The 25,401-nt window shown below is 39.2% G+C and overlaps 2 protein-coding genes and 1 pseudogene across 7 annotated transcripts; 1 reads left to right on the top strand and 2 right to left on the bottom strand.

Annotated features, from left to right (window-relative positions):
• Nucleotides 1-125: 125 nt before the first annotated feature.
• LOC131782664 (protein DD3-3) lies at nucleotides 126-14,834 on the bottom strand. Of its 6 annotated transcripts, none has more exons than XM_066173597.1 (17): nucleotides 14,732-14,826; nucleotides 11,691-13,519; nucleotides 10,568-11,208; nucleotides 9,992-10,209; nucleotides 9,500-9,914; nucleotides 9,122-9,197; nucleotides 8,061-8,382; nucleotides 5,109-5,181; nucleotides 4,641-4,804; nucleotides 3,963-4,049; nucleotides 3,311-3,638; nucleotides 2,642-2,860; nucleotides 2,141-2,564; nucleotides 1,615-1,671; nucleotides 1,047-1,327; nucleotides 776-820; nucleotides 126-634 (listed from the first exon to the last, which is right to left on the bottom strand). In XM_066173597.1, exons 7-17 carry the CDS (start codon nucleotides 8,160-8,162, stop codon nucleotides 315-317), a joined length of 2,100 nt encoding a protein of 699 aa, XP_066029694.1. In that variant the 5' UTR covers nucleotides 8,163-8,382; nucleotides 9,122-9,197; nucleotides 9,500-9,914; nucleotides 9,992-10,209; nucleotides 10,568-11,208; nucleotides 11,691-13,519; nucleotides 14,732-14,826; the 3' UTR covers nucleotides 126-314. The 6 variants fall into 6 exon arrangements, with proteins under 6 accessions (XP_066029694.1, XP_066029695.1, XP_066029697.1 ...); XM_066173598.1 differs by having other exon boundaries at nucleotides 9,500-10,209; nucleotides 11,691-11,853; nucleotides 12,224-13,519; XM_066173600.1 differs by having other exon boundaries at nucleotides 9,500-10,209; nucleotides 11,691-11,853; nucleotides 14,732-14,834.
• Nucleotides 6,854-7,754, top strand: LOC136283903 (adenosine receptor A3-like; annotated as a pseudogene).
• Nucleotides 14,835-18,714: 3,880 nt separating the features above from the next.
• Nucleotides 18,715-23,680, bottom strand: LOC131796063 (tetratricopeptide repeat protein 28-like). The gene is made up of 3 exons (XM_066172926.1): nucleotides 21,255-23,680; nucleotides 19,068-20,654; nucleotides 18,715-18,763 (listed from the first exon to the last, which is right to left on the bottom strand). The coding sequence occupies exons 1-3, from the start codon at nucleotides 23,678-23,680 to the stop codon at nucleotides 18,715-18,717; spliced, it is 4,062 nt and encodes a 1,353-aa protein (XP_066029023.1).
• Nucleotides 23,681-25,401: the final 1,721 nt, after the last annotated feature.

Below are 25,401 nucleotides of genomic sequence, written 5' to 3'. Positions count from 1 at the left end.
ATAAGCTATTGTCTTGATTTCTCATTGATATTAATTCGCTAAATGCTTGAGAAATTAAAACGAATTACATCTTAAAAGGTCATCCACTAAGAAAATTAGTCACGAATGCACATATAACCCATAATTTCTCACTTTATTTTTCAAGATAACTGTTCGCAAATACCAACACCTTTCGTAAAAATGAAGTACAACCGTGAACTAAACATAAATGCCCTTATTTCCGCGTTTTATTTTTTGCCACGAAATTCTCAACATTGAAAAACCTACACCATCGAGTAATGATCCTGAATTTAGCTATAGCATGTAATGTTATATCACTTTGCAGGTTTGATGACAGTAATCTGACCAATGTGACGTCGATTGGAGAAATTGTTATTGCGCGTACCCATGTAACAGTAATCCCCAGGCTTCGTAAGGCGGAAGCACGGTGGGTTGCAGGAGGCTGGGGCATTATTGAGTTGAGAATCCAGTGGTTTGTCACGGGCTAAACACCCCCTGTTGAGGTGAAGATTCAAAGTGTAGCTGTCAAATCTTTCAACGTATTCAACGACGTCAAAGGGGAGTCTGGAACAAGATTTCGGCGCCAGAGTTTTGCACCCTTCCTTAATCCAACACACGTTTGTGCGATCCGTTCCTGGGAAAGAAAACGCAAAGTTTTGAGTAAACTGCGTCCATTTTTTCTCATCCAGGATCATGGCAGTAACATAAATGTGATCTGGCCATTATTTTATGTTACTGGCAATAATTGTGATAGATATGTCCAGCAATTTCTTACCAGCTGTTCCTTGTCCATCATAGTGCTGAGGATTGTTGTTAGAACCTTAAGAACCAAAAGAAATAGCAAAAATTAATTTTTGATGCAATTTTGGTACAACATGATATGCATGTGTCTGTACAATAAGAGTTTATAAGTTAATGGGATGAGGATTGAGGAAATTGTGAAACAAAAGGATACAACGACAGTCGAAAATTTCTCTTTCAGCTACACCTAATTTTTGCAGAAAAAGTTTTAATTCAACATGCTAAATAAAGGTTTTTCTTCATACCAGACCAGACGAAACACACAATTTCCTCTGTTGTGACAGTGATGCGTTCAGGAAAAAAACGATATTCCATGGCAGGATAGGTCTGTACAATGTTTCCTCTTTTTCCAATCCCCCCGATGTAACGAATGGTGCGATTCTGATGTTCCGGTTGCATTATGTTTCGCGGTTTAAGGAGGATCACATGACTTCTGTCTTGGAAGGTTCTCCCGACTTGTGCGGTATTCAAGGCCAGTTGTAGCTCTGTTTTATCAACGGATTTTGTTTTCGGGTTATTTTCGAGTCTGCAAATACAAAATCAACCGTCACGCAATGTTCTAAGCGCTGCTCTAAAATGTGTAAAGGCTAAAATTTGGAATTATTTAGGAGCTATTCTTCTTTACTTAGCCAAGTAGTACCTTCCATTCTTAACTGGTTCACGGGTCCCTTTTTAACTTGTGCTGTTAACTTAATGTAGATTTCCGTGTGTTGATTCTGACATTAGCTTGCCAAATTTGCAGCATGTTTCGAACACTTTTTTCTAAAGTCCTTAGTAAATCAAGAAATAAGAGCGCAAGATATCGACACCTACTTGTAATTATGAGAAGCATTGAATTCCCTTGGTACGTCATCAGTGGTGATGTTGTATCTAGAAAAACATAGATATATGTATATCAATCATTCACTGAACTGGGGGTAATAAACACTACTTGCACCGACACTGAGGTGAAAAATTGTTTTAGTATATATACCACACAGGAACCAAAAAAAAATCAGTTTTTTTCTGTCAATATACCAAAAAACGGTCGGAAATTAAATTGCTGACAGGGTATTTTGTCTCTTCGGTTACTCGAAGATGATTAGCGCTGTACTTGCTAAAACTTCCAAAACCAGCCAATCGGCACGCACGTAAACCACTATTCACCTCTGTGGTCTATACAATTTGATAACATTTGAAGACAGTACAAACTGATGTAGCTTTTGGAAATTTATTCAGTCCTGTCACCAACTTGCTTAAGAATTTGAATTCGTGGACGAGTTAATAGAATGTGATTATCCATTGAAAGTAGGATGCTAAATATCAAACTTTTATAAAACATACATTTGATCTTTCTCACCTTAACCGTATAACACAACGCTGTGTTGTGTTGGATGGGAAGCAAGGGACCTTCCATTTGTAAGAGGAAAATTTGCCTTCCATGTTGATTCCATTGTGGTTGACGGCGGTAGATGGGGCGTAGATCACTTCAGGAGGTCTCTCGAGAAGAACAAACTGTTTCTTGTTATCACATCCTTGTGATATCTTGTGTGCTTCGTAGGGCACGCCTTTTGCCAGCTTCATGTCACCCACACCTTTACAAGTGCTCAATACTCCGGCAGTCCTCTCCAAGTAATTTGTGATGAACCCTGTCCAAGTTCCTTTGGCTGCTATACACCTGTCCCTGGTGATGTATTTGGCCACACATTTTTCAGCTACAACACCTTGGTTGTCTGGGGGGCAGTCAGTTTGATCTTTTAGCCCTTTTGGCATAATGCACATATCTAAAATGGAAAGTAAGAAATAAGTATCAGAGGAATAGAAACGATCATGATCGAGTATTGCTGGTGATATGCCTTACATTTGAGCCCATAATTGGAACTATTAACATATCTCTTCATCAGCTCCTCAGTCTTTCCATCGCTGACAAGGATAGCAATATCCTTCCATGGTGTGGGTCCCCAGTATGGATAGTAATCGCGTTCTTCAGGGACCTCCATTCCCCTTATGGTACCTTGACTATTCTGCCGCGTGTAAATAGGTAAATCGCCAGCAAGCTGCTGGTCAGCGGTGAACAAACCTGTAAAGGATAAAAATATTCTCTTTTAAAGACAGATAGATTCCTGGTAAAACACAATTTATTTCACGCAGATTTGGTGTTTTGAAATACAAATTGTCTAATTGTTCGATGTCTTTATACTTTTCTGATTTGTAAGATGGTTGCCACAGTAACGGTTCCCTTTGGGTAAAGAGAGGCTCAGAGAGGAGGAGAGAGAGAGAAACGGCAATCTTACCTTGTAAGATGGTTGCCACAGTAACTGTTCCCTTTGGGTGAAGACCTCATAAATACTAAACTAAAATTGATAGATAGAGGCACAGAGAGAAGAAGAGAGATAGACAGCAATCTTACCTTGTAAGATGGTTGCCTCAGTAACTGTTCCCTTTGGGTAAAGACCTCATAAATTCTAAACTAAGATTGATAGATAGAGGTACAGAGAGAAGGAGAGAGAGAGATAAACAGCAATCATACCTTTATTTCTATATCTGCGATAGTAGGCCTGATAATAGTTGTACGGCTCATGAAGTCCGTTATGTTTCGAAATTTGATTTGACTCTTGAGTCTGATCAGCAAATGTGTTAGACGTGGATGTTTGACCATTTCGAATGGTGTGATATTCGTAGTCGGCATCCACATCACCAGTGGGCATCTCGCCCCCCGGGAACGGCTGGCACATGTACTGTAAGATGACTTGTGTTTCCACCCTGTCGTCAGTCTTTGGTCCTGTTCCATGCTGATTTGTCCACATGATATCCACTTCAGTTTTTGCATGAGAGGAGCATCCGCTCATGTAAAATTCCTCAAAAAAACAAAAAAATTAAAATATACAACTTTGTTTGATTTTTTCAACTTTTATCAGATAATTGTAAAATATAGTGCATATGCACATCTAAAAAATGTACTTTGCTTCAGAAGGGTCGGGCACCTTACACACCTAGGATCCGTTCCATAGGAGTTTCTCGCGATTTCTGTGGTGTAACTAAGAGTGTTGTTCCCCCGATGACAGGGCTTCCCCCCTCGGGCTTTTTACCTTGATTCATCTTCTCCCATACTCTGCACGACACTTTAGTATCATACATGTTACAAACCAAGCTAATAGCACCTAAGGTTTGCCTTGCTTTACCATTGGTTCTTGTCTTTTCTCGTTGATATTATCTCCGGGGTTATCATCATATTTGTCACCCACATTGTATCCGCACTTGTCGTTGTTCTAAAAACAAAGTAAAAAGAGATGAATGTTTTTTTTGTCAGAAGTTCTGACTCTACTAAGAAATAAACAGGTTGGGCTGAGTTGAGGTTAAAATTATATTAACCACATTTCTACCTAAAAGGTTTAGACCGCTCTCCCTTAGAAATCCCCAACTTTGAACTTCGGAACTTTAAGAGACAAATTGAATGCTCTCTAACGAGTTGATTAGACCCAAGATTTTTTAAGTTAACTTTCGTGCGCTCCTCCATGAGAAAGCAGATCCATTTACGGTCCAGGGAATTATGAACATAAAAACACCTACGACTACTGTTTGAGTAATCAAACGTTAAAGCCTTGAAATTATGAGGACATTTTAAGCTTCTTCTTTTAAGCTATATATGGCGTTCATCCAAGACTAAAACTAAAATGGGAAAGCTCTAGCCATGTGTAGATTGGTCTCGCGCCAATCACAAAATTTGAAATTTCAGACTAGCGTTATTTCTCCTTTTCAAGGAAGCAATACTCTAATATATCTAAACGTTTGGGCCGAAAAAAGATGTTTATATTTTAGGCTTTTGCAAGTAAATCAAGTCTTGGATAGGGGCGGCCTACCTGTGAATCAAAGAGTCTGGCATTGTTTGCAACGTTTTCACCCGCGCCATTCAAGCGATTATTGGATCCTGGCGGGAAATGCATGTATAAATCTGACTTGCAAGGCTTCGTATGAAGGGCAAGGAGACAAACCAAGATCAATAGCTTCATTATGTCTGGTGTAACTGAAAGAAACAAACTTTAAAATTGTCAAACTGAAATTGAGTGAAGATTTTAAAGTATATTCTCGAGTAATGCAATAATTCTCACTGGGGAAGTGCAATTTACGCCATTGCAGAAAAAGACAATTTCAATTTTTCAAAATAAAATTTATTTCAGAATGAATTATGATTGACTTTTGACTATGTTCTTTCAGAACGCTGGAAATTTTGAAAATTGCTTTCGATAAGTGTATACCATAAAACTTAATTATGTGTCACATAGAAAGAAACTAAATTTAGGGTCGTGAATTGCTTAGAGAATATCTACCTCGATGTCCTATGTGGCGCACGAAGTAGCTGATTTTCGCCCTTTTCTCGATAGCGGCTTGTCTTCCGTGTGCCTTGATGGGGTGTAAAGTAAACAAGACATTTCATTCTTCTCATTTATCAAGAAACATCTGTGTTACGTTTCTACATTGAGATAAAATAAGTCCTTCATTCCTTACCTTATGTCTTTTTAAACTTACTGTTTTAAAAGTACTATAACATTTACTGAACTTAAAGGTCTAAGACTGATCCTTACTGTTTCGAACTCATGAGCAATCTGCCCAACTAACTCTCAAAGCGTTGTTTTAAGAAAAACATTTAGAAAAGGCAATGTGTCTATGGTTACTGTTGACATTATGAGCTCGCTGATTTATTGCGTTGGAGAAATGTCTTGGAGCACCTCATTAGCCAATCTATCAACTTTATTTGTTGGTGTTCGCGTTTTAATTTTCAAGACATTTTTCTAGTTATTCGTTTCGTCTAATGCTTCGGATGGTTTCTTAACGTCTACAATTTTTTTGCTTAGTGTAAAGCAATGTTTGAGCTTGTGCTTAAAGTTTCGTCTGCTTTTGGAGTGACAATTTCTACCGAAAGAAGTCAGGAACTGGCCAAGGCCTGAGATACCATACGTGGAAAGTAAATATACAAAGCGCGTGCTGTTGCTCATAGAAAGTTTGCATTCTGAATAATATGTAAAGAAAAGTGTCTTTCATGTGACATATTACACTGACACGAACTAATTTAAACTGATTGCAGGTTAATGTTATTACCTTTGTTGCATAAACAATTTGGGCTTCTCTATGATGAAATTATGCGTTGCAGCCCTGGCAACTCTTTCTCTGAGTAAAGTATTGGCTCCCGGAAATTTTTACAAGGAATGTTTCGTAATTGCCCTGGCTATGGCTTAGAGTGTCTTTAGTTCAAGTTATCACTTGAACTGAATTATATGTATAGAAAAGTGTCTTTAATTCGTGGAACTAATTGCACTGACACGAATTAATTTCTGTGTTGCTCATAGAAAGTTTGCATTCTGAATAATATGTAAAGAAAAATGTCTTTCGTGTGACATATGACACTGACACGAACTAATTGATTGCAGATGTTATTATGTTTGCTGTATCTTCGCATAGGTTTGCGCACGTGATGAATGAATCGCGTGAGGCACTTTTTTGCGCTACACATGCAGCAAGTGCGAAAATAAACTACTGGAATATAAAGCTGAGAGAGAGCTTTTGGGTGCCCTGTGTATCCCATGTTCTTTTTTCGTATGACTCGAGCTCTTCTTAAGCGATTTCCTCTTCCCACCTTCGGCGATTTCAATAAACAATTTGAGCTTCTCTATGATGAAATTATACGTTGCAGCCCTGGCAACTCTTTCTCTGAGCAAAGTATTGGCTCCCGGAAATTTTTGTAAGGAGTGTTTCCTAATTACCCTGGCTACGACTTAGAGTGTCTTTAGTTCAAGTCATCATTTATCTTTTACATCGAGTCCTGATTAATGGAGATCAGTACAAAGTATCATTGCAGAATTTCCTAAATTGTTCATAACGCGTTTCTGTAATAATCAAGGGCGCAAATTAAATTTATTATGAAACGATCAGAAAGGAAAACTCGCTAGTAGATCCTAGTTTGCCCAAACAAATACATGTCATTACCAAGTAATCAAACTTCTTTACTTCAGGATTTGTAATTTGTATTTGCTTTCCTTTAAAAAAGATCGCAGAAAGTTTCACCGGGCTACTTAAGATGGCAGTGCCAAAAACCAACAACGCCCATATTGTGAACTGGTTCATAGAATGTATGTAATACTGGATACTTAATTCGAATTATTCTAAAAGGGGATCAATCAAAGGAGTTGGGATCATCGTTTGTCGTCTGATGTAAACTGATTTGATAAAAGCTTCTTTACACCAGAGATGAAAAAGACTGAATGAGACTCTTCGTAAATGCATGTTGATTAAGGGATTTTCATTTTTATTCTTAAGGAAGACTAGGATAAGACTGGGCTAAAGGGCTGATGAGATTTGAATTGAATCAGTGGCCAACATCTCGTACTGAGTCAGTGATACAGTACATCTAAATTTCTCGGGGAAACAAATCGGAGCTGAGTCTTGATGTTCTCACCGCACGCTAAGCATCAGAAGTTATATCTACAGCTTTGCATTTGTGTGGATACTGGCGGCAATAATGTTCCTTTTTTACTTCCTTTCAGTTTCAAAAATGCGATTCATCTTTCCAAATCCTCTTCCATAATTGTGGTATTAGTGACTTTTTTTTTTCCTTAGCGATCACCTGTGCCTCGTATGTACTCATTCGCCAACAAACGCGGCAGAATTTTCCAGGAATTCGAGCGCAGCAAAATAAGAAACTAAATAACACATTGTTAATTGAAACTGTCGTTTCTGCTTTCTGTTAGCTACCTATAATTATTTGTAGCGCTGTGTTTGGATGGTCTTCAATTGAAGATGTAGCCAGTGACCACTAATACTATACTTTACTAATTGTAAAGACTTTGCAATACTTCAACTCCATGGTAAATCCTATACTTTAAGCCTTTCAGTTACCTATGTTCAAATTAGAGCTTCAAAAATGCTGCTCTAAGTTTACTCCTTCGAAGGAATTTGACGACAACGTGAATCCTTATTAAGAGAGAGCCAGAGATTCCGCGCAACGAACAAATATGGACACCACTAATTCACATAACTATGATACTAAGCTATAACGTCTTAGTTTCTAAGAGTAGTTCTTAGATTTGATGGCCAACGGATGGCGTGGTAAATTTAATTTGTGATGAAGTGTCGTCCTTCTAACGACAGGTGACAATTCTACATATTTCTCCTCCTCGATAGCACTAAAATGAATAGGACTCCATGGAGCTAACTTTTGGATGGAGAAAATTAACTTGGATTGTAAATTACTAGCTACAGATTTTAAATTTATCCTTTAGACTCACAAGTTTAATTTGATGAAGGGTAGAAAAGTGTCGGTTTTCTTTTGACTTTATGGAGCTCGGCGATTCGCGATTCAGTAGCCAAATGGTTCCCAGGCTGAACATCAGCTAAAAAATACCGAGTTTAAGCCTTTAAGGTTCAGTGCGTTTTATTCCTGGGCAGGAGGACACTCGGCTTGAGTTCTACAATGCATCTATCCAGCCAGTGATATGAAAGAGTACAAGAAGAACTACTGGGAAGGGAGTGACATTTGATAGATTGGTATCCCCCAAGGAAGAGTACTATGCCTTGTGTAGTACTGCTAGGAACTCATCTATTTAACATCTGAAGAAAGAAGGAATATCTCAGAAATATTGAAAAGGCTCCGCTGAAGAGATAAAGCGCTGTCTAACGCTACTAATTAAGTATGATTTATACCCGGCAAGAGCACGAAGCGTAAAAAAAAAATGTCTAATCTCGAGTTTAAATCTACTTTAGATGAGTCATGAATTACGACCTTATCGTCAACACATCATTAAGGACAAAAAAAATTATTTAAACACCAGGTGGGATGGAACACAAAAGAGGTTTTGTTCCTGAGGCTGAATGTTATTGCCTTTGTAAATGTAAATACTCATAAAAGAACTCTACTTTAATAAAAGCAAGTGTATTTTGTACTTGCAATTGCATTTATGAAAGGTTCTCTCTTGTTTGAATACCTTTTTATAACAGTGTTAGTCTAAATATACAGAATGTCATTCCAAATTGTAATTTTTAAATTACAGTTCTTAAGTAAATTCTTAATAAATTATTAAAAGAATTGACAGGAATTTTATCATTTCAGTTAAAGTTGCATCAAGTTTTAAGATCGATAAAGATTATAGAGCAAAAATTTCTTGAGCCAGAAGCGCAGACTGTAGAGGGGAGGATCGTAGCGTCACACTCTATCAAATTCTTTGGGCAAGTTTGATGTACATGGTTAGATGTGAGTTTAACCTGGTGTGGTTATCATGGAATAAACTTTAATGTTGATAAGCTGGCTCAGTGTGTGACTCTTCATATTTTGATTTAACATTTTTCTTACTTGGTGATAATTGCCTTCCATGTTGATTCCATTGTGGTTGACGACGGTGGATGGAGCGTAGATCACTTGAGGAGGTCTGTTGAGAAGAAGATATTGTTTCTTATTATCATATCCCTGTGAGATCTTGTGCGCTTGAAGATGATTAGTACTGTACTTGCTAATCACTTTCAACGCGTACGAAAAGCGCTATTCACCATTGTGGTCTATACAATTTAAAAAGATAGCACAAGCTGGTGTAGCTTTTGAAATTTATTCAGTCCTGTCACTAACTTGCTTAAGAATTTAAATTCCTGGACGAACTAATAGACTGTGGTTTCCCATTGAAAGTAGGGTGCAAAATATTAAACTTTTACAAAACATACATTTGATCTTTCTTACCTTATCCGTATAACACAACGCTGTGTTGTGTTAGATGGAAAGCAAGGGACTTTCCATTTGTAAGCGGAAAAATTGCCTTCCGTTGTGGTTGACGACGGTAGATGGAACGTAGATCAGGGACCTCAGGAGGTCTTTCAAGAATACATACTGTTTTTTGTTATCACATCCTTGTGATATCTTATGTGCCTCGTAGGGCACGCCTTTTGCCAGCTTCATGTCACTCACATCTTTACAAGTGCTCAATACTCCAGCAGTCCTCTCCAAGTAATTTGTGATGAACCCTGCCAAGGTCCTTTAGCCGCTATACACCTGTCCCTGGTGATGTATTTGGCCACACATTTTTCAGCAACAACACCTTGGTTGTCTAAGGGGCAGTCAGTTTAATCTTTCAGCACTTTAGACATAATACACATATCTAAAATGGAAAGTAAGAAATAAGTATCAGAGGAATAGAAACGACTATGATCGAGTATTGCTGGTGATATGCCTCACATTTGAGCCCATAATTGGGACTATTAACGTATTTCTTCATCAGCCCCTCAGTCTTTTCATCGCTGACAAGGATAGCAATGTCCTTCTATGGTGTGGGTTCCCAGTACGGATAGTAATTGCGTTCTTCGGGATGTCCGCGCCCCTTATGGTACCTTGACAATTCTGTCGTGTGTAAATTGATAGATCGCCAGCAAGCGGTTGGTCAGCGGTGAACAAACCTGTGAAGGATAAAAACATTCTCTGTTACTGAACACATATCGATTCTTTGTAAAACACAATTTATTTCACGCAGATTTGGTGTTTTGAAACACAAATTACTAAATTGCTCGATGCATTTATACCTTTCTGATTTGTAAGATGGTTGCTACGATAGCTGTTCCCTTTGGGTAAAGACCTTCTAAATACTAATCTAAGATTGATGGGTACAGGCACAGAGAGAAAGAGAGAGATAGAAAGCAATATTGCCTTGTAAGATGGTTGCCACAGTAACTGTTCCCTTGGGTAAAGACCTTACAAATGCCAAACTAAGATTGATAGAGGCACAGAGAGAAGGAGAGAGAGAAACAGAAATCTTACCTTTATTTCTATATCTGCGATAATAAGCTTGATAGTAATTGTACAGCTCATGAAGTCCGTTATGTTTCGAAATTTGATGTGACTCCGGAGATTGGTCAGCAAATGTGTTAGAAGTGGCTGTTTGACCATTTCGAATGGTGTGATATTCGTAGTCGGCATCCACATCACCTGTGGGCATCTTTCCATCCGGAAACGGCTGGCACATGTACTGTAAAATGACTTGTGTTTCCACCCTGTCGTCAGTCTTTGGTCCTGCTCCATGCTGATTTGTCCGCATGATATCCACTTCAGTTTACGCATGAGAGGAACATCTACTCATGTAAAATTCCTAAAAGTTTTTCACAACTTTTACAAGCTAATTTTAAAATATAATGCACATGCATATCTAATAAGGTGTTTTGCTTCAGAAGGGTCAGGCAGCTGACACGCCTAGTGATCTGCTCCACGGGAGTTTCTCGCGGTTTCTGTGGCGTAGCTAAGAGTGTTGTTCCCCCGCTGACAGGGCTTTACCCCTTGGCCACGATTCCAGCATACTGACTATCAGTGTGCCTTACCATTGGTTCTTGTCTGTTCTCAGGGATATTGTCTCTCGGGTTATCATCATATTTGTCACCCACATTGTATCCGCACTTGTCGTTGTTCTAAAAAGAAAATAAACAGAGATGAATGTTATTATTATTTTTTTTTGTCGGAAATTCTGACTCTATTAAGAAAGAAATAGGTTTTGACTTCTCTATTAGAAATCCCCGTCTTTGAACTTCGGAAAACCTGCTAGACTTCAAAAGACAAATAGAATGCGCTCTGACGAGTTTGTTAGACCTACGAATTTCCGACTATTGTTTGAGTAGTTGAACTCTAAAGCCTTGAAATTATGGGAAGACATTTTAAGTTACTTAAATTAAAAATTTGGAGTTAATCCAAGACTAAAACTAAAATAGAAAAGCTCTAGCCATATTTAGACTGGTCTCGCTGCGATCACATAATTCGACATTTCAGCCGAGCGTTATTTCTCCTTTTCAAGGAAGCAATGCTCTAATATATCTAAACGTTTGGGCTGAAAAAAAGGAGCTAATTTTTTTTAGGCTTGTGCAAGTAAATTGAGTGTTGCATAAGGGCGGCCCACCTGTGAATCAGAGAGTCTGGCATTGTTTGCAACATTTTCACCCGCGTCATTCAAGCGATTGTTGGATCCTGGTGGGAAATGCATGTAAAATCTGACTTGCAAGGCTCCATATGAAGAGCAAGGAGACAAACCAAGGTCAATAGTTTCATCATGTCTGATGCAACTGAAAGAAATAAACCCCAATATTGTTAAGGTGAAATTGCCGAGTTGATGGTTGTCACAGTCTATTCTGAGCAAACTAAATTTTTTGAGCTCTAACTGTATACTTTCAGAATGCTAGAAAATGAAAATTACTTGCAAAAAATGTTTACCATAAACGTAATTATGAAGACAAAAAATAAAGGGAATTGAAATTCAATTTCATGTATTTCGTACAGGATATTTGCCTCGAAGTCCTGTGTGACACACGGAAAATCGGTTCGTGTTCTGTGTGCCAGAAGAGAGTGTAAAGAAAAACTTTATTTTCTTCTGGTCACACCAAGACAAATTTATAGTAAGTTTCCTGTACTAAGATGAAATTATTCATCCCTTACCTTATATCTTTCCGTGTTAAAGCGGTTTAAACTGAAACTGTTATACCGTCGGCTGAAATATAAAAGGTCTAAAACTGATCTGAACTGTCTACAACTCCTCTGTAATCTACTCACCTCGCTCTCAGCCAGCAATGTTATGAGAAAACACCAGAAAAGGCAATGTTTCTATTGGTTGCTGTTGACATTATGAGGCTACTGATTTATTGCGTTGGAGAAATGTCTTTGAGAATTTCATTGGCCAATATGTCAACTTTATTTTTAGGTGTTCACAGTTTTATTTTCAGGATATTTTTCTAGTCATTCGTTACCTCTGATGCTTTGAATGGTTTCTTAACGTCTACAATTTTCAGGCTTAGTGTGAAGAAATGTTTCAGCTTGTGCCTAAAGTTTCGTCTGCCTTTGCAATGGCAATTTCTATCAAAAAAAGTCAGGAACTGGCCAAGACATGAGATACCATACATGGAATGTAAAATATGCTATTGCTCATGGAAACTTTGCATTCTGAATAATATGTAAAGAAAAGTGTCTTTCATGTAACATATTAGATTAAATTAAATTAATTAAATATTAAATTTTGAAAAAAATATATAAACAGTTAGGTTGTCAGTGAAATTATCAGCAAGCAAATTTGTTGCATATCATGTAATTCGTTATTTATACAAGTAGGTTAATCAGAAGAGATGTTATGTTTACACGCAATTAATACACACAAAAAATGGTTTTATGGATTATTGATTGCAGTGTTTGGAGTTTTGTGTCTTGTGTCAGGTGGAGGACAAAAAAAAAGGCTACAAAGAACTGGTTTGATTGTAGGTTTGAATGTATTATTTGCAGGTTTCCAAGAAAAAATTAGTTTGAGTATACCATTTCCTATGAACTATTGGCCTAACTATCCTGTATTCCATTAATTCCAGCAGTTTGTATTGCTATACACTGTAGTTCCAACTAGATATTCTGCAATCATCTCTTTAAAATATTTTCCATTCCATTTAATTTTTCTTCAAGTATCCTGTATCTTTATAATTTTGACCTAAATATTCTCTATCTGACTGAAACTTCATTGATTGACACATATCGATCACAAACCCAGCTCCCTCTATAAAAACGAAAAGAAAAATCCTCGCTCAAATTACTGGGCAAGAATAGATCGTTGTTGAATATGTTCGTAGCTTTTGGGTTTTTGTGGAATTTTGCATTTCTTTCTCAGCAAAACAAAGTAGCACTTTTTATACTGTTGGTAGAGTATCAGCAGGCTTCTAAGTGGCTACTATCAGCTTTTAGATGCAGGAGACAAAGCTGGAAATAGGATATGAAAAGCCAATAATGAATATAAGATGCAAATATCAATGAATTTAATTGATGGCTTGTCAATCAAAAGAGGCAAAGAAATGACTGTGTTTTTATTTGATTCATCTAATATTTAATAACTTTGAAGTCAATTATCTCTCCTTGCCAGAAAGCTACGACACTAATTTAATTACCCTTTATAATCCATCATTTCATAAATTAGCGACTATGACTAGAAGCTTCTATCAACTACACCTGTCACGCAATTCTGGCTCTCAGCGGTCAGTTGGGCCAATAATTAACAACTGCTTCCTACGTCAGCGTGCGTTCTTCGAGATATGAAGCACGCAGGAAGTTTGGAGAGCACGAAAGATGCATAAGAGTTTCTCAAGGGGTAACCGAGAGCAACTCTAGCTTCTTGAGTGCACTCCAAACTTCCCAAGTGCTTCATACCTCGATGAACGCACAGCTGACGTATGAACAAATTGTTTTATAACATTTTCAACCCGATGGAAAATTTTTTTCTCGAGGGATATGTTTGCTGACGTCATGAGCGTGCACAATAGGAATATGAAGCACGCTCGCGCAATTGAATTTGATTACACAAATTTACTAGCTATGTTATAAACCTCTATATGTTACAGCTCGTTATCCATGATGGTTGATTTAGGAAGCTAAGAAATGTGAACAATTTTCGAGATTTTTTTTTAAGGAATGGAAATTAATTTCACGTCGAGAGAGATGCGTGTAGGCGAAATGTCGATGGGAAATCGTAGTGTTTCTTTCTTTTGTCCTTTGTTACTTTGGAGATTTACTAAAATCAGCAAATATGGCTTTTGTACGGCACAAAACATTCATTAGTCTATGATTTGTTACCGCTCATTTCAGGAGATTTTAAAGTCACATGCGGAGTGTTGGTTGACATACAAGTTCCCTGTGCATCAACTTCGGCTTTAACAGCCGCGAAATTCTGCCCTCTTGCTTGAGAGAAAATACCAATAGTTCTTTTACATTCAAAAACTGTGCTACTATTCCAGAGATAAAACTAAAATAGTGTTGTCGTTGATACTTACCGCCATCGAACACTTCAATGCAGAACTCCGCCAAAACTAACATGTGCATCACGATGTGCATCGTGACCCGAATACTTTTCGCTGTTCATGCTGTCTGCTAGACAAAAATTTCAGAATATTCTGCAGGTCTCTATATGTATCTGCTTACCTCAATCGTAAAATATCTTCCTTTTTTTAAAAGCATCCTATATCTACATGTAAATCTGCATCTCTCTCGATCGAGTGTTGCCGACGTTGACTTACCGACTTTGAATTGCGTGACTCAAAGAATGAGCCAGCAATATTTTGACCAGTAGGCTTCCTGCAAATTTCCTGTGATGAAAAAATCCGAGGACATATCCAGTTGTTTTCATGGGTAAAGACGATAAATTTGAGAGGAAAGTGAGATGCAAAGGTCTGTATTTATTTTATAGCCTGTGGCAGCTGCCAGCTGTACCCTCCCTTGCAGTCTTCGTCTAAATTTTTCAAGATCCCTTCTGATCTTCTGCCTTGTTCGCTCAGTTTCTGAAACTAGATCATCTGCATCAACCTCTTCGTCCTTATTCATACTTACAGAGAAAAACTTCTTCAATAAACCAGCTTTTGTCAAGGCAGATATTCGGCTGAAGTATCAAGCGATCTGCTGCTCTATCAACCAGTCTGTCCTATACAACATTTCTGGCCTGTGTCGTCTCTTAAACTCCATATTTGAGAAGCCACACTTCTTACTAGTTTCCTCCCCTGTCCGGCACACGTTTGGAAGATACTTCTCAGCTTGCTTTCTGAGAAAAAGGCATAAGCTTTTTGTGTTTTCCAATGGGCCCATCCAAAGCGGTCCACCTGGCTAGTAAGGGATTGGTTGTCAGAATTTTTGCCTAAGGTCCGACCTTGTGCCTCCGTCTATTTCCTCTTGCTCTCATCAAAGGCGGATTCTTTTGCCAGCTTCAATTTGTGTCTTCCTATGTTAAGGTGCTTTTGGAAGGCAGTAAATATGACTGTAACGTTTTGATACATCCTTCCTCTTGGAAAGAATATCTCGCTTTCTTCTTCTGCCTGTGACTGATTGAGTAGTTCTCGCGATGGCCCGGGTTCAGAGATCTGTACACGTTTCTGATAACCACCCGCTTCTACGATTAGTTAGCCGAAGGCTTCTAGTATGATAATCCTAGTGAGGCCCTCGAGGTGCTCCAAACTGTGCCAGCTAGTCTGCGCTATAAACTTGTCGCAGTTCCAAAGTCAGAGGGAGGATCGCCCGCCTCCGAACTGTTTATGTGAGCGCTTCTACCGTATCTGCATATCCCTGGCAGTCATATCACAAAAAGTTCATCGCAGTCAACACTCACTAGTTAGGAAAATTGATGTTCAGGTAAGCGCCCTTCTTGCCTTTCTTCCTAATTCATTGACTCTAAGATAGCATTCACAGTATGCGTTCTATAAGGTTTACAGTCACTTTGCCACCTGGCAGACTCGCCACGAGCTTTGATTTCTTCTGCCATCTTAAGATTTACCTCTCTCTCAACTTTACGTCTTCGATTTTTATGAGGAGGATACTAGCACTTACGATCCCGAAAGTCTGAATCACACACCAACCTGTGCACGATATTTGAGGCATATCGTGAAATCGTGGCCTTCGTAATCTCCAAATAAGCCAATACGAGCTAGAGTAAGCTTCTTCTCGGACGAAATGCATGTTTGGAATACATTTACGTCTCTTAAGTTTTCTTTTATGTTGTACACCCACTAAGGGCATGAGCTGTTGTCCCCCTGGCTAGCGCGAAAAAAATAACATTTGGTTTTACAGTCAGTTGTAAATGAACAAGACAATTGCGCCATCTTGACTTTCTCGATTCGAGTTTTAGGTTGAATTGAGGGATTTTTAGACACTCGCTCACTTATGTAGCATCACTATGAGGACGCAATACAACTGATACACGTACACTGCATAGGATCAATACTATCTGCTGAGCTGCTGCGAGAGAGGGGAATATATTACTAGATGTCTAAACTCTTTGACAGTTACATGACGTTTCAGAGTTGTCTGTCTCCTACTGTCACCAAACATTGACCCCTCTCAAATTTTGTTGCATCGCAGTGAGAGCTTCATACATTTTGCCCATTTTGAAGCGATTTCCCTGGTGAAAACGAGAGAAACCAGGAGATGGTCTATCCTCCCCCGGAAAGAACCAAAACCGGAAACCAGTTTGTCTGTTTGAGTTTTGGGGTAGACCCTTTAAACTGGCAAAGTTTCATTGAAACCAGTGAGATGACATGCAGCAAGACTGTCTGGTGCTCTCGTGGACACACTCTCAAATTTTTGCCTCCGGATATTTCATTTCTAGTGTTCTAATTTTTTCACTCACCTCAGGTAATCAGCTCACATATCGAATCACCTTCTATGGAAAATATTCACCTAACTGTTGCTAAGCACTGTTGCTAAGTTCCTTTTTACTTACGCCTCTGTGCATTGGAAGTAAAGTAAAATGCCCAAGAAATTGAACTTGACAGTAACGTTTCATGGTCTAGAAAAAGCGCAACACTACCAGAACAGAAAGAAAAGCCAGTTACCTACAAAATTTCAGAACGACTTCAAAATTTTGCGCAGAAATTTCTTATTAAAAGCTTTTAAAATAACTGTGAGAACTGTTGCGGGCTAATTGGTCGAGAGCAAAAAGAATAAAAAATTTATCCAGCAAACTGCTTACTACTACATGCGCTCTTTGAAGCAGAATGGAGTGGGGGAGGGAAGGAGGTTGGGGCAAGTAGGTTGGGGTAGGAATGATCGATGTTCTTGATTCATAAGAAACATAACTCACAGAAAGGTTTCCGAACAAAACCGGCCAGAATCCATCTCTTTAATTTCCTTTTTTAAGCAGAGCGAAGTGGAGGAGGGAAGGGGTTTGGGACGAGTAGGTTGGGGTAGGAATGAGAATTCCCCATGCACTGATACTAATAGTGCAGGTATATTAACGTTCGGAATAATTAGTGTGATGTTAAACGCCCTTAGAAATAGCTAGAGAAGGAGACGAGAAGGACACCATATCAAGAAAACGTGACATGATCGAACCTTTTTTCGTGCATGCAATCACTTTTTCATGCCTCAAGAATGAAATTAAAGTCATTTACATCAAATGAAGGGATGAAAAACTCGTTTGGCTCCCATAATACGATCATTTGACGCTATATCTAGTGATACATGTATTAGGATTACTATTTGGCACTGGAATGCTGATCACCAGAACTTCATCGCCAAAATTTTTTTGATTGTAGGACGAGAATCAAGTCACATGGGTGGAGGAGAAACGATCAGAGAAATGCAAGCCTTAACAATGAACAACGGTGCTTTCTGTTTTACTCTGTAACCTGGTTAAAACAGACGCTCACGATATTTTCTAAGATTTCTCTCAAGCTGTCTTTTATTTTAGCGTCTTTGGAATTACTACATAATCCCTTAGTAAAGTTTCCTAAAAAAGAGGAGTGTATAAAAGTGTGGTAAAAACAAGAATATTTTTATTCCCAAACCAACTTTCTGACAATAACCTGACTTGAAAACGATTGAATCACCATGAAAAAAATTAAAACGTATCAAACATTACGATGCGTAAGTGACTTATTGAACCAGTTTCAAAATATTGCTGCAGTAACTTTTGCACTTAGTAATACAATTCTTGACTTTGATGGCTTTTTCCATGGTCCTATTTAGAAATCCATGTATTTTTCAGTCTTTTAGGCACTAAGAAGTGGTACTGGAAATGACCTTAAGGAAAGGTTTTTTTTAAGACTTTTTGTCAAAAATTTAGGATTCTGTGAACGAAACCTGTAACGAAAAAATTAAAGGCTTTGAGAGAAAACCCTTTAAGACAATTGGCTCATTTTTGATGCTAAAACTACTGTTTCAACTTTCCTGATTTCACTTTAATTAAGAGCCCTTCGTCAATAATGTTTCGTGCTACTTGTATCAGCCGGATAAGATCGTTTTTGCGCAGAATAAAATCTCTCTCGAATACGTAACCAATACCTCCTTCTGAGAAGATCGGAAAAGAAAACGCAAAAAAATTATAATTAATATGCTTAATTAAAGATTGCCCGTTCTTTCATTACACAATAAAATAACGGATAGAGTATTTTCTTTACATATTCCATTTTTTTATCCATTTAAAAGTCTTTAAGGTCTGTTTCCTTCGAGATATTCTCATCCTCTTTCCTACAACAAACGTTAAAAGAAAAAACAATTATAGATAAACAGTTATACCAGGCGCAATATATAGGCAAATGTGCATTTGTACTTGATTGGCAGAAAGGCGCTTTCTAGATTCTATATTTTACAGCTAACTGGGAGAATCAATTGTTACTATTTGAAAGAAACCAAAAAAAAATGGTATAAAACTAGCCTTGGTATTCAAGGTGACAAAGGATTCCCGCCGACAGTCAGAGACCAGTAGGTCATAGCCACCTTCACATCTAATTTAACTTTCATTTATGAAATACCGGTTCTCACTGAGTCTTACCTCTGCTTGTCAAACTCGAGCCTCACATCATCTCCAATCAGCGTAAACGAAGCCCACTCAGAGATTTTGTTCCTGCCGTTTTTTCTCATCCACTTCATGGCCTGATGAAGGGATTCACTAGCACTTTCTCCTTCAACAAGGTGTTTGTAGAACCGATTCATTAGCTGCTCCGTTGCTAAGTCTGGAATGGCCCACAGCGCAACTAAAACCGAGCGAGCACCAGATCCTAAGAACGCACGGGCAATTCCTATCACTCCCTCGGCTGTTATCTCACCTCTTCCACTATGACAGCAGCTAAGTACCACCAGTTTAGCTCTGACTTTCACTCGTGAGACATCAGCCATCGTCAACATGTAAGCTTCCTGTGGTGGGATAGCATTTTGACTGTTGGGAATAGGAATGGGGGAGAGGGCAATTTCTCCTCTTTGGGCGTTGCCATGGGCAGCAAAATGTATCAGGCTCACTGAACCTATCCGCTCAAGCACCGCCTGCTTCGTTGCTTTCTCTTCTACCAGAGGCGGAACACGCATCAGTCGTCCAACCATCTCCGCTTCCCTTCTTGCACATGGCAATGACGGCAGCCAATTAACCTTGGGATTGCCTATTATCAAGGCACCAGTGTTGCTGTGATAGCCCTCTGGACTATCTTGAATAATCTTGAGTGTTGTCAAAGAAGGAATGAGACGGATCCTATGAGTCTCCGAGAGGTATTCGGCTCCCTCCTTTTCACTCAGCGCAGCAAAGGGAACTTTGTACAAACTGCGGTCAGGAACGATGACGACTTCAAGCCCCTCAAGCAAATCATAAACGGGAGCAATAAAAATTTTGTAACACAAAGATAGACTTGAAATGACTTTCTTCTCCTCTTCCTCCTCCACGAGTCGCAGTCTTGCTGGGATCTTTTGTGCAGGGGGAAGAGGTTGCACTTTAATCGTATTTAAAGACCGATCTTCACAATCTTTAGGGGGCAAAATAACAAGACTCCGGAAATTATCATCCAAAAATTGACTCAAAGACAAATCTTTGGGCAACCCAGCTTGAACTAGATTCTCTTCTACTGATATTCTTCTATAGTAAAGGATTCCACTTGTTTTCAAGATCCACAAATGCAGAAGATTCTGAGAATAAGAAATGTACAGACAAGTACAGTTATTTTTCTTTCTTAAAATGTTCTCAATGCCAAACCAAGATTGTGGATTAGCAAAAATGTGCGTTTCAACCGAGTACTTCTCTGCCATCAAGTCTGATAGGCCTCTAGCTCGACCCAACTCCTCAACATAAAGAGCATCCCGAGCATTTCCGGTATCACAGAGCAAAGTACAAAGCAGCTTGTAGGGAAATATTCCTGAGTGTTCCAGAAATGATGTTTTGAACTCATCATTGGCGCCCAAAAAATATCTCAGCTCTTCATACTTTTGAATGCACAGATGAAGACACGACAGGGAGTCTTTGATTTTATTTTGAAATAAATACAAAATGGCGTAGGCTTGAAGGATTTCGAACTCTCCTCTTCCATATCCAATATCTCTGGATATGAATAAAGCTTTCTCCAAGCATCCTTCCGAAGCTTCATAATCACCAACAGTTCTACACATATTTCCAAGGTTTGCAAGATTTATTGCTTCCCCTTGTCTGTCGCCAATTTCAGTTGTGATGACAAGCGCTTTTTGGAGATACTCTTTAGCCTTCTCGTATTGGCAAAACGACTCAAACACAGTACCTAGGTTTCCATAACACGATGCTTCCCCTTCTCTGTCGCCAATTTCAGTTCTGATAACAAGCGCTTTTTGAAGATACTCTACAGCCTTGCCGTATTGGCCAAGCGAAACAAACACAGTACCTAGGTTTCCGTAGTCAGCTGCCTCCCCTTTTCTGTCGCCAATTTCAGTTCTGATGACAAGCGCTTTTTGGAGATACTCTTTAGCCTTCTCGTATTGTCCAAGCGACTGAAACACAGTACCTAGGTTTCCATAGTCAATTGCCTCCCCTCTCTTGTCGCCAATTTCAGTTGTGATGACAAGCGCTTTTTGGAGATACTCTTTAGCCTTCTCGTATTGGCCAAGCCATTGAAACACAGTACCTAGGTTTCCGTAGTCATTTGCCTCCCCTCTCTTGTCGCCAATTTCAGTATTGATGACAAGCGCTTTTTGGAGAAACTCTTTAGCCTTCTCGTATTGGCCAAGCGACTCAAACACAGTACCTAGGTTTCCGTAGTCATTCGCCTCCCCTCTCTTGTCGCCAATTTCAGTTCTGATGACAAGCGCTTTTTGGAGATACTCTTTAGCCTTGTCGTATTGGCCGAGCGACTTAAACACATTACCAAGGTTTCCATTACATGATCCTTCCCCTTGTCTGTCGCCAATTTCAGTTGTGATGACAAGCGCTTTTTGGAGATACCATTTAGCCTTGTCGTATTGGCCAAGCGACTGAAACACAGTTCCTAGGTTTCCATAACATAATGCTTCCCCTTTCCTGTCGCCAATTTCAGTTCTGATGACAAGCGCTTTTTGGAGATACCATTTAGCCTTGTGGTATTGGCCGAGCGACTTAAACACATTACCAAGGTTTCCGTGACATGATCCTTCCCCTTGTCTGTCGCCAATTTCAGTTGTGATGACAAGCGCTTTTTGGAGATACTCTTTAGCCTTGTCGTATTGGCCAAGCGACATAAACACAGTACCTAGGTTTTCATAACATAATGCTACCCCTTGTCTCTCACCAATTTCAGTTCTGATAACAAGCGCTTTTTGAAGATACTCTACAGCCTTCTCGTATTGGCCAAGCGACATAAACACAGTACCTAGGTTTCCGTAGTCATTTGCCTCCCCTCTCTTGTCGCCAATTTCAGTTCTGATGACAAGCGCTTTTTGGAGATACTCTAGAGCCTTGTTGTATTCGCCGAGCGACAGAAACTGAGTACTTAGGTTTCCGTAGTCAGTTGCCTCCCCTCTCTTGTCGCCAATTTCAGTTCTGATGACAAGCGCTTTTTGGAGATACTCTTTAGCCTTGTCGTATTGGCCAAGCGATTTAAACACATTACCTAGGATTCCGTAGTTATTTGCCTCCCCTTTTCGGTCGCCAATTTCAGTTCTGATGACAAGCGCTTTTTGGAGATACTCTTTAGCCTTGTCGTGTTGGCCAAGTAAATGAAACACAGTACTTAGGTTTCCATAACATAATGCTTCCCCCTGTCTGTCGCCAGTTTCAGTTCTGATGACGAGCGCTTTTTGGAGATACTCTTTAGCCTTGTCGTATTGGCCAAGCGACTTAAACACAGTACCTAGGTTTCCATAACATGATCCTTCCCCTTGTCTGTCGCCAATTTCAGTTGTGATGACAAGCGCTTTTTGGAGATACTCTTTAGCCTTGTCGTATTGGCCAAGCGACTTAAACACAGTACCTAGGTTTCCATAACATGTTCCTTCCACTTGTCTGTCGCCAATTTCAGTTGTGATGACAAGCGCTTTTTGGAGATACTCTTTAGCCTTCTCGTATTGGCTAAGCGACACAAACACAGAACCTAGGTTTCCATAGCATGATGCCTCCCCTTGTCTGTCGCCAATTTCAGTTGTGATAACAAGCGCTTTTTGAAGATACTCTACAGCCTTGCCGTATTGGCCAAGCGACACAAACACAGTACCAAGGTTTCCGTAGTCAGTTGCCTCCCCTTTTCTGTCGCCAATTTCAGTTGTGATGACAAGCGCTTTTTGGAAATACTCTTTAGCCTTGTCGTATTGGCCAAGCGACTGAAACAGAGTACCTCGGTTTCTGTAGTCAGCTGCCTCCCCTTTTCTGTCGCCAATTTCAGTTCTGATGACAAGCGCTTTTTGGAGATACTCTTTAGCCTTGTCGTATTGGCCAAGCGACACAAACACAGAACCTAGGTTTCCATAGCATGATGCTTCCTCTTGTCTGTCGCCAATTTCAGTTGTGATAACAAGCGCTTTTTGAAGATACTCTACAGCCTTGCCGTATTGGCCAAGCGACACAAACACAGTACCTAGGTTTCCGTAGTCAGCTGCCTCCCCTTTTCTGTCGCCAATTTCAGTTGTTATGACAAGCGCTTTTTGGAGATACTCTTTAGCCTTGTCGTATTGGCCAAGCGACTTAAACATAGTACCTAGGTTTCCATAACATGATGCTTCCCCTTTTCTGTCGCCAATTTCAGTTCTGATGACAAGCGCTTTTTGGAAATACTCTTTAGCCTTGTCGCATTCCCCGAGCGACCGAAGCAACGCTCCAAGGTTTGCGTAACAGGATGCTTCGCGGCTTCTGTTGCCAATTTTGGTTGCTATGGCAAGGGCCCTCTCAACATATTCCTTTGCTTTTAGGTTTTCACCAAGTTTATGAAGCATAATTCCAGACTCGCTGTATAAGTCAAACAGTTTCCTCCCGTATCTTTCCGCACTTATGTCGTCAGAGATATGACGATAAGCGCTGAAAAGAACGGTATAGATGTCGCTGTAAAATTGTAGCAGTACTGAATCAAATTGGTCTTTGCTGTTTTGATCGGTGCTACTTAGCAAAATCAAGCATTCGCTGCATATCTCAATGGCTTTCTGAATGCGATCTGAGTTGAGCAAGAACAGAGCAACAAATAAGCCGATGCTCATAAAAGGTGTCATGGCTTCTGCTGTTAGGTTTCCATTGCCATCCTCTCCTGTTATTAAGGAAACATTTTTTAGTAACACAATACTAAATGAGTCGATAATCTGGATTAATAACGAGTCACTACAAACAGGAACACAAATGTTAAGTCGATTACACCCGGAAATTATTTGTAACAAGCTGAGTGTTAGAATTCACAATATACTCTTAAAACAAAAAAATAACTGAAGAGGTCGGTTTGTCACCTTTCATTTTACTCAAATTGTAATTTTTGCAGAATATTACCTGACTTTAAAGTCTCAGGATAAAGATAAACAATTTCCCATGCATAGCTTTTATAAACAACATTAATCAAAGGGGTAAGTTTTTAAAGAAACTTTGGTGGGGTCTTACAAAACTATTTGGCTTTACCAACTGAGTTGACAATGTAAATTGGCATCGTAATAAGTTTCTGAAGCTGACGTTTCGAGCGTTAGCCCTTCATCAGAGCATTTGATAATCTTGAGGAATCAATGATGCTGTATTGCCAGTATTCCGCAAATAAACCAGTAAAGAGTGGTCTGCAGTATAAATGTAATACTTCGTTTTCTATCTGAATTTTTACCGGTCGTTAGAACGTATTTACAATAAAGCGTCTTGGAATCAAGCTACATGCATTCAAGTTAAGCGTTTCAATTCTTAGGCTAACAAGAGAGATAACCTTTTACAACAACTCTCTGGAAGATTTCTTGACATTTCACAATATGGCATGGAATATTTGAAAATATTGTGAGGCCTTAGAGGTTTGACGAGCTCCGACTTTGTTGCGAATTCATTTCATTCGGTGGCGATTTTTGCACAACATAACATGACTTAATAGTCACAGGACATGACACGACTAAAAAAACAAAAAAAAAAAGATTATGGACAAGATTATAGGAAATCAGTCAAGTAACGTTTCTGTTCCCCACAGAAAATACATTACCTTCCTTCATGAACTTTCAGCGTCATACGCAGACCTATCTTCTTACGCAAGACTTTGACGCTTTAACAAGAAGAGATCAAGTTAATTGTTAATGCAAATAACGACCACTGGAAAACCACGAAATCTTACACCGCGATTATCCTACGACATCAGCAGCGGAGTAAATAAATTTGCTTTTTTAAAAAAATTAATAGTATAATTGTCAAAACCATCATCAAATCACGGCTCTTTCCCTCAGGATTTTCAAAAGGAATTCAGTGAGCACGAAGTGTTTCACAAGGTCCAGAGGAGCTCAGTTTGAACACATGAACTACTTTTTTAAAACTTAACTCTAACCTTGTAAAATATAAATCCTTATCGCTTCATGAAGTTAATAAGCCCAGTACTGAACCTTTGTGAATACTTTAGCAACCATGGCTCCATGTCCTCTACGCGGTCGCTGTTCGTCACTCTATGAAAACCGGCATTTTTAAAATAAATATCTGACCGCAAGTTAGCCGGCGCAAAACGAAGCTTTCCGAGCGAAGCCGCGTATTATTTACTGTACACTGATCTTGGCATCTTACGAGCTAAAAGGTGTTATATAATTGGCACGGTCACCGTATTATATCGTGCAAAGTTGCGAGAAAGATCTTAACACGTTCCTTTGTTTCTACTGCGCGAAGCAAGACAATGGCTGCAAAGTTAATGAGACAAGTAACTTACACGCAGCTAACGTGTTAAAAGCTCGCTCTTTTGTTTTAGCGTGCTAGTGTACCGTGA

This window comes from Pocillopora verrucosa, chromosome 10 (genome assembly GCF_036669915.1).
Source record: "Pocillopora verrucosa isolate sample1 chromosome 10, ASM3666991v2, whole genome shotgun sequence".
Taxonomy (NCBI): Eukaryota; Metazoa; Cnidaria; class Anthozoa; order Scleractinia; family Pocilloporidae; genus Pocillopora; species Pocillopora verrucosa.
This window is presented reverse-complemented; position numbering and strand designations above follow the sequence as displayed.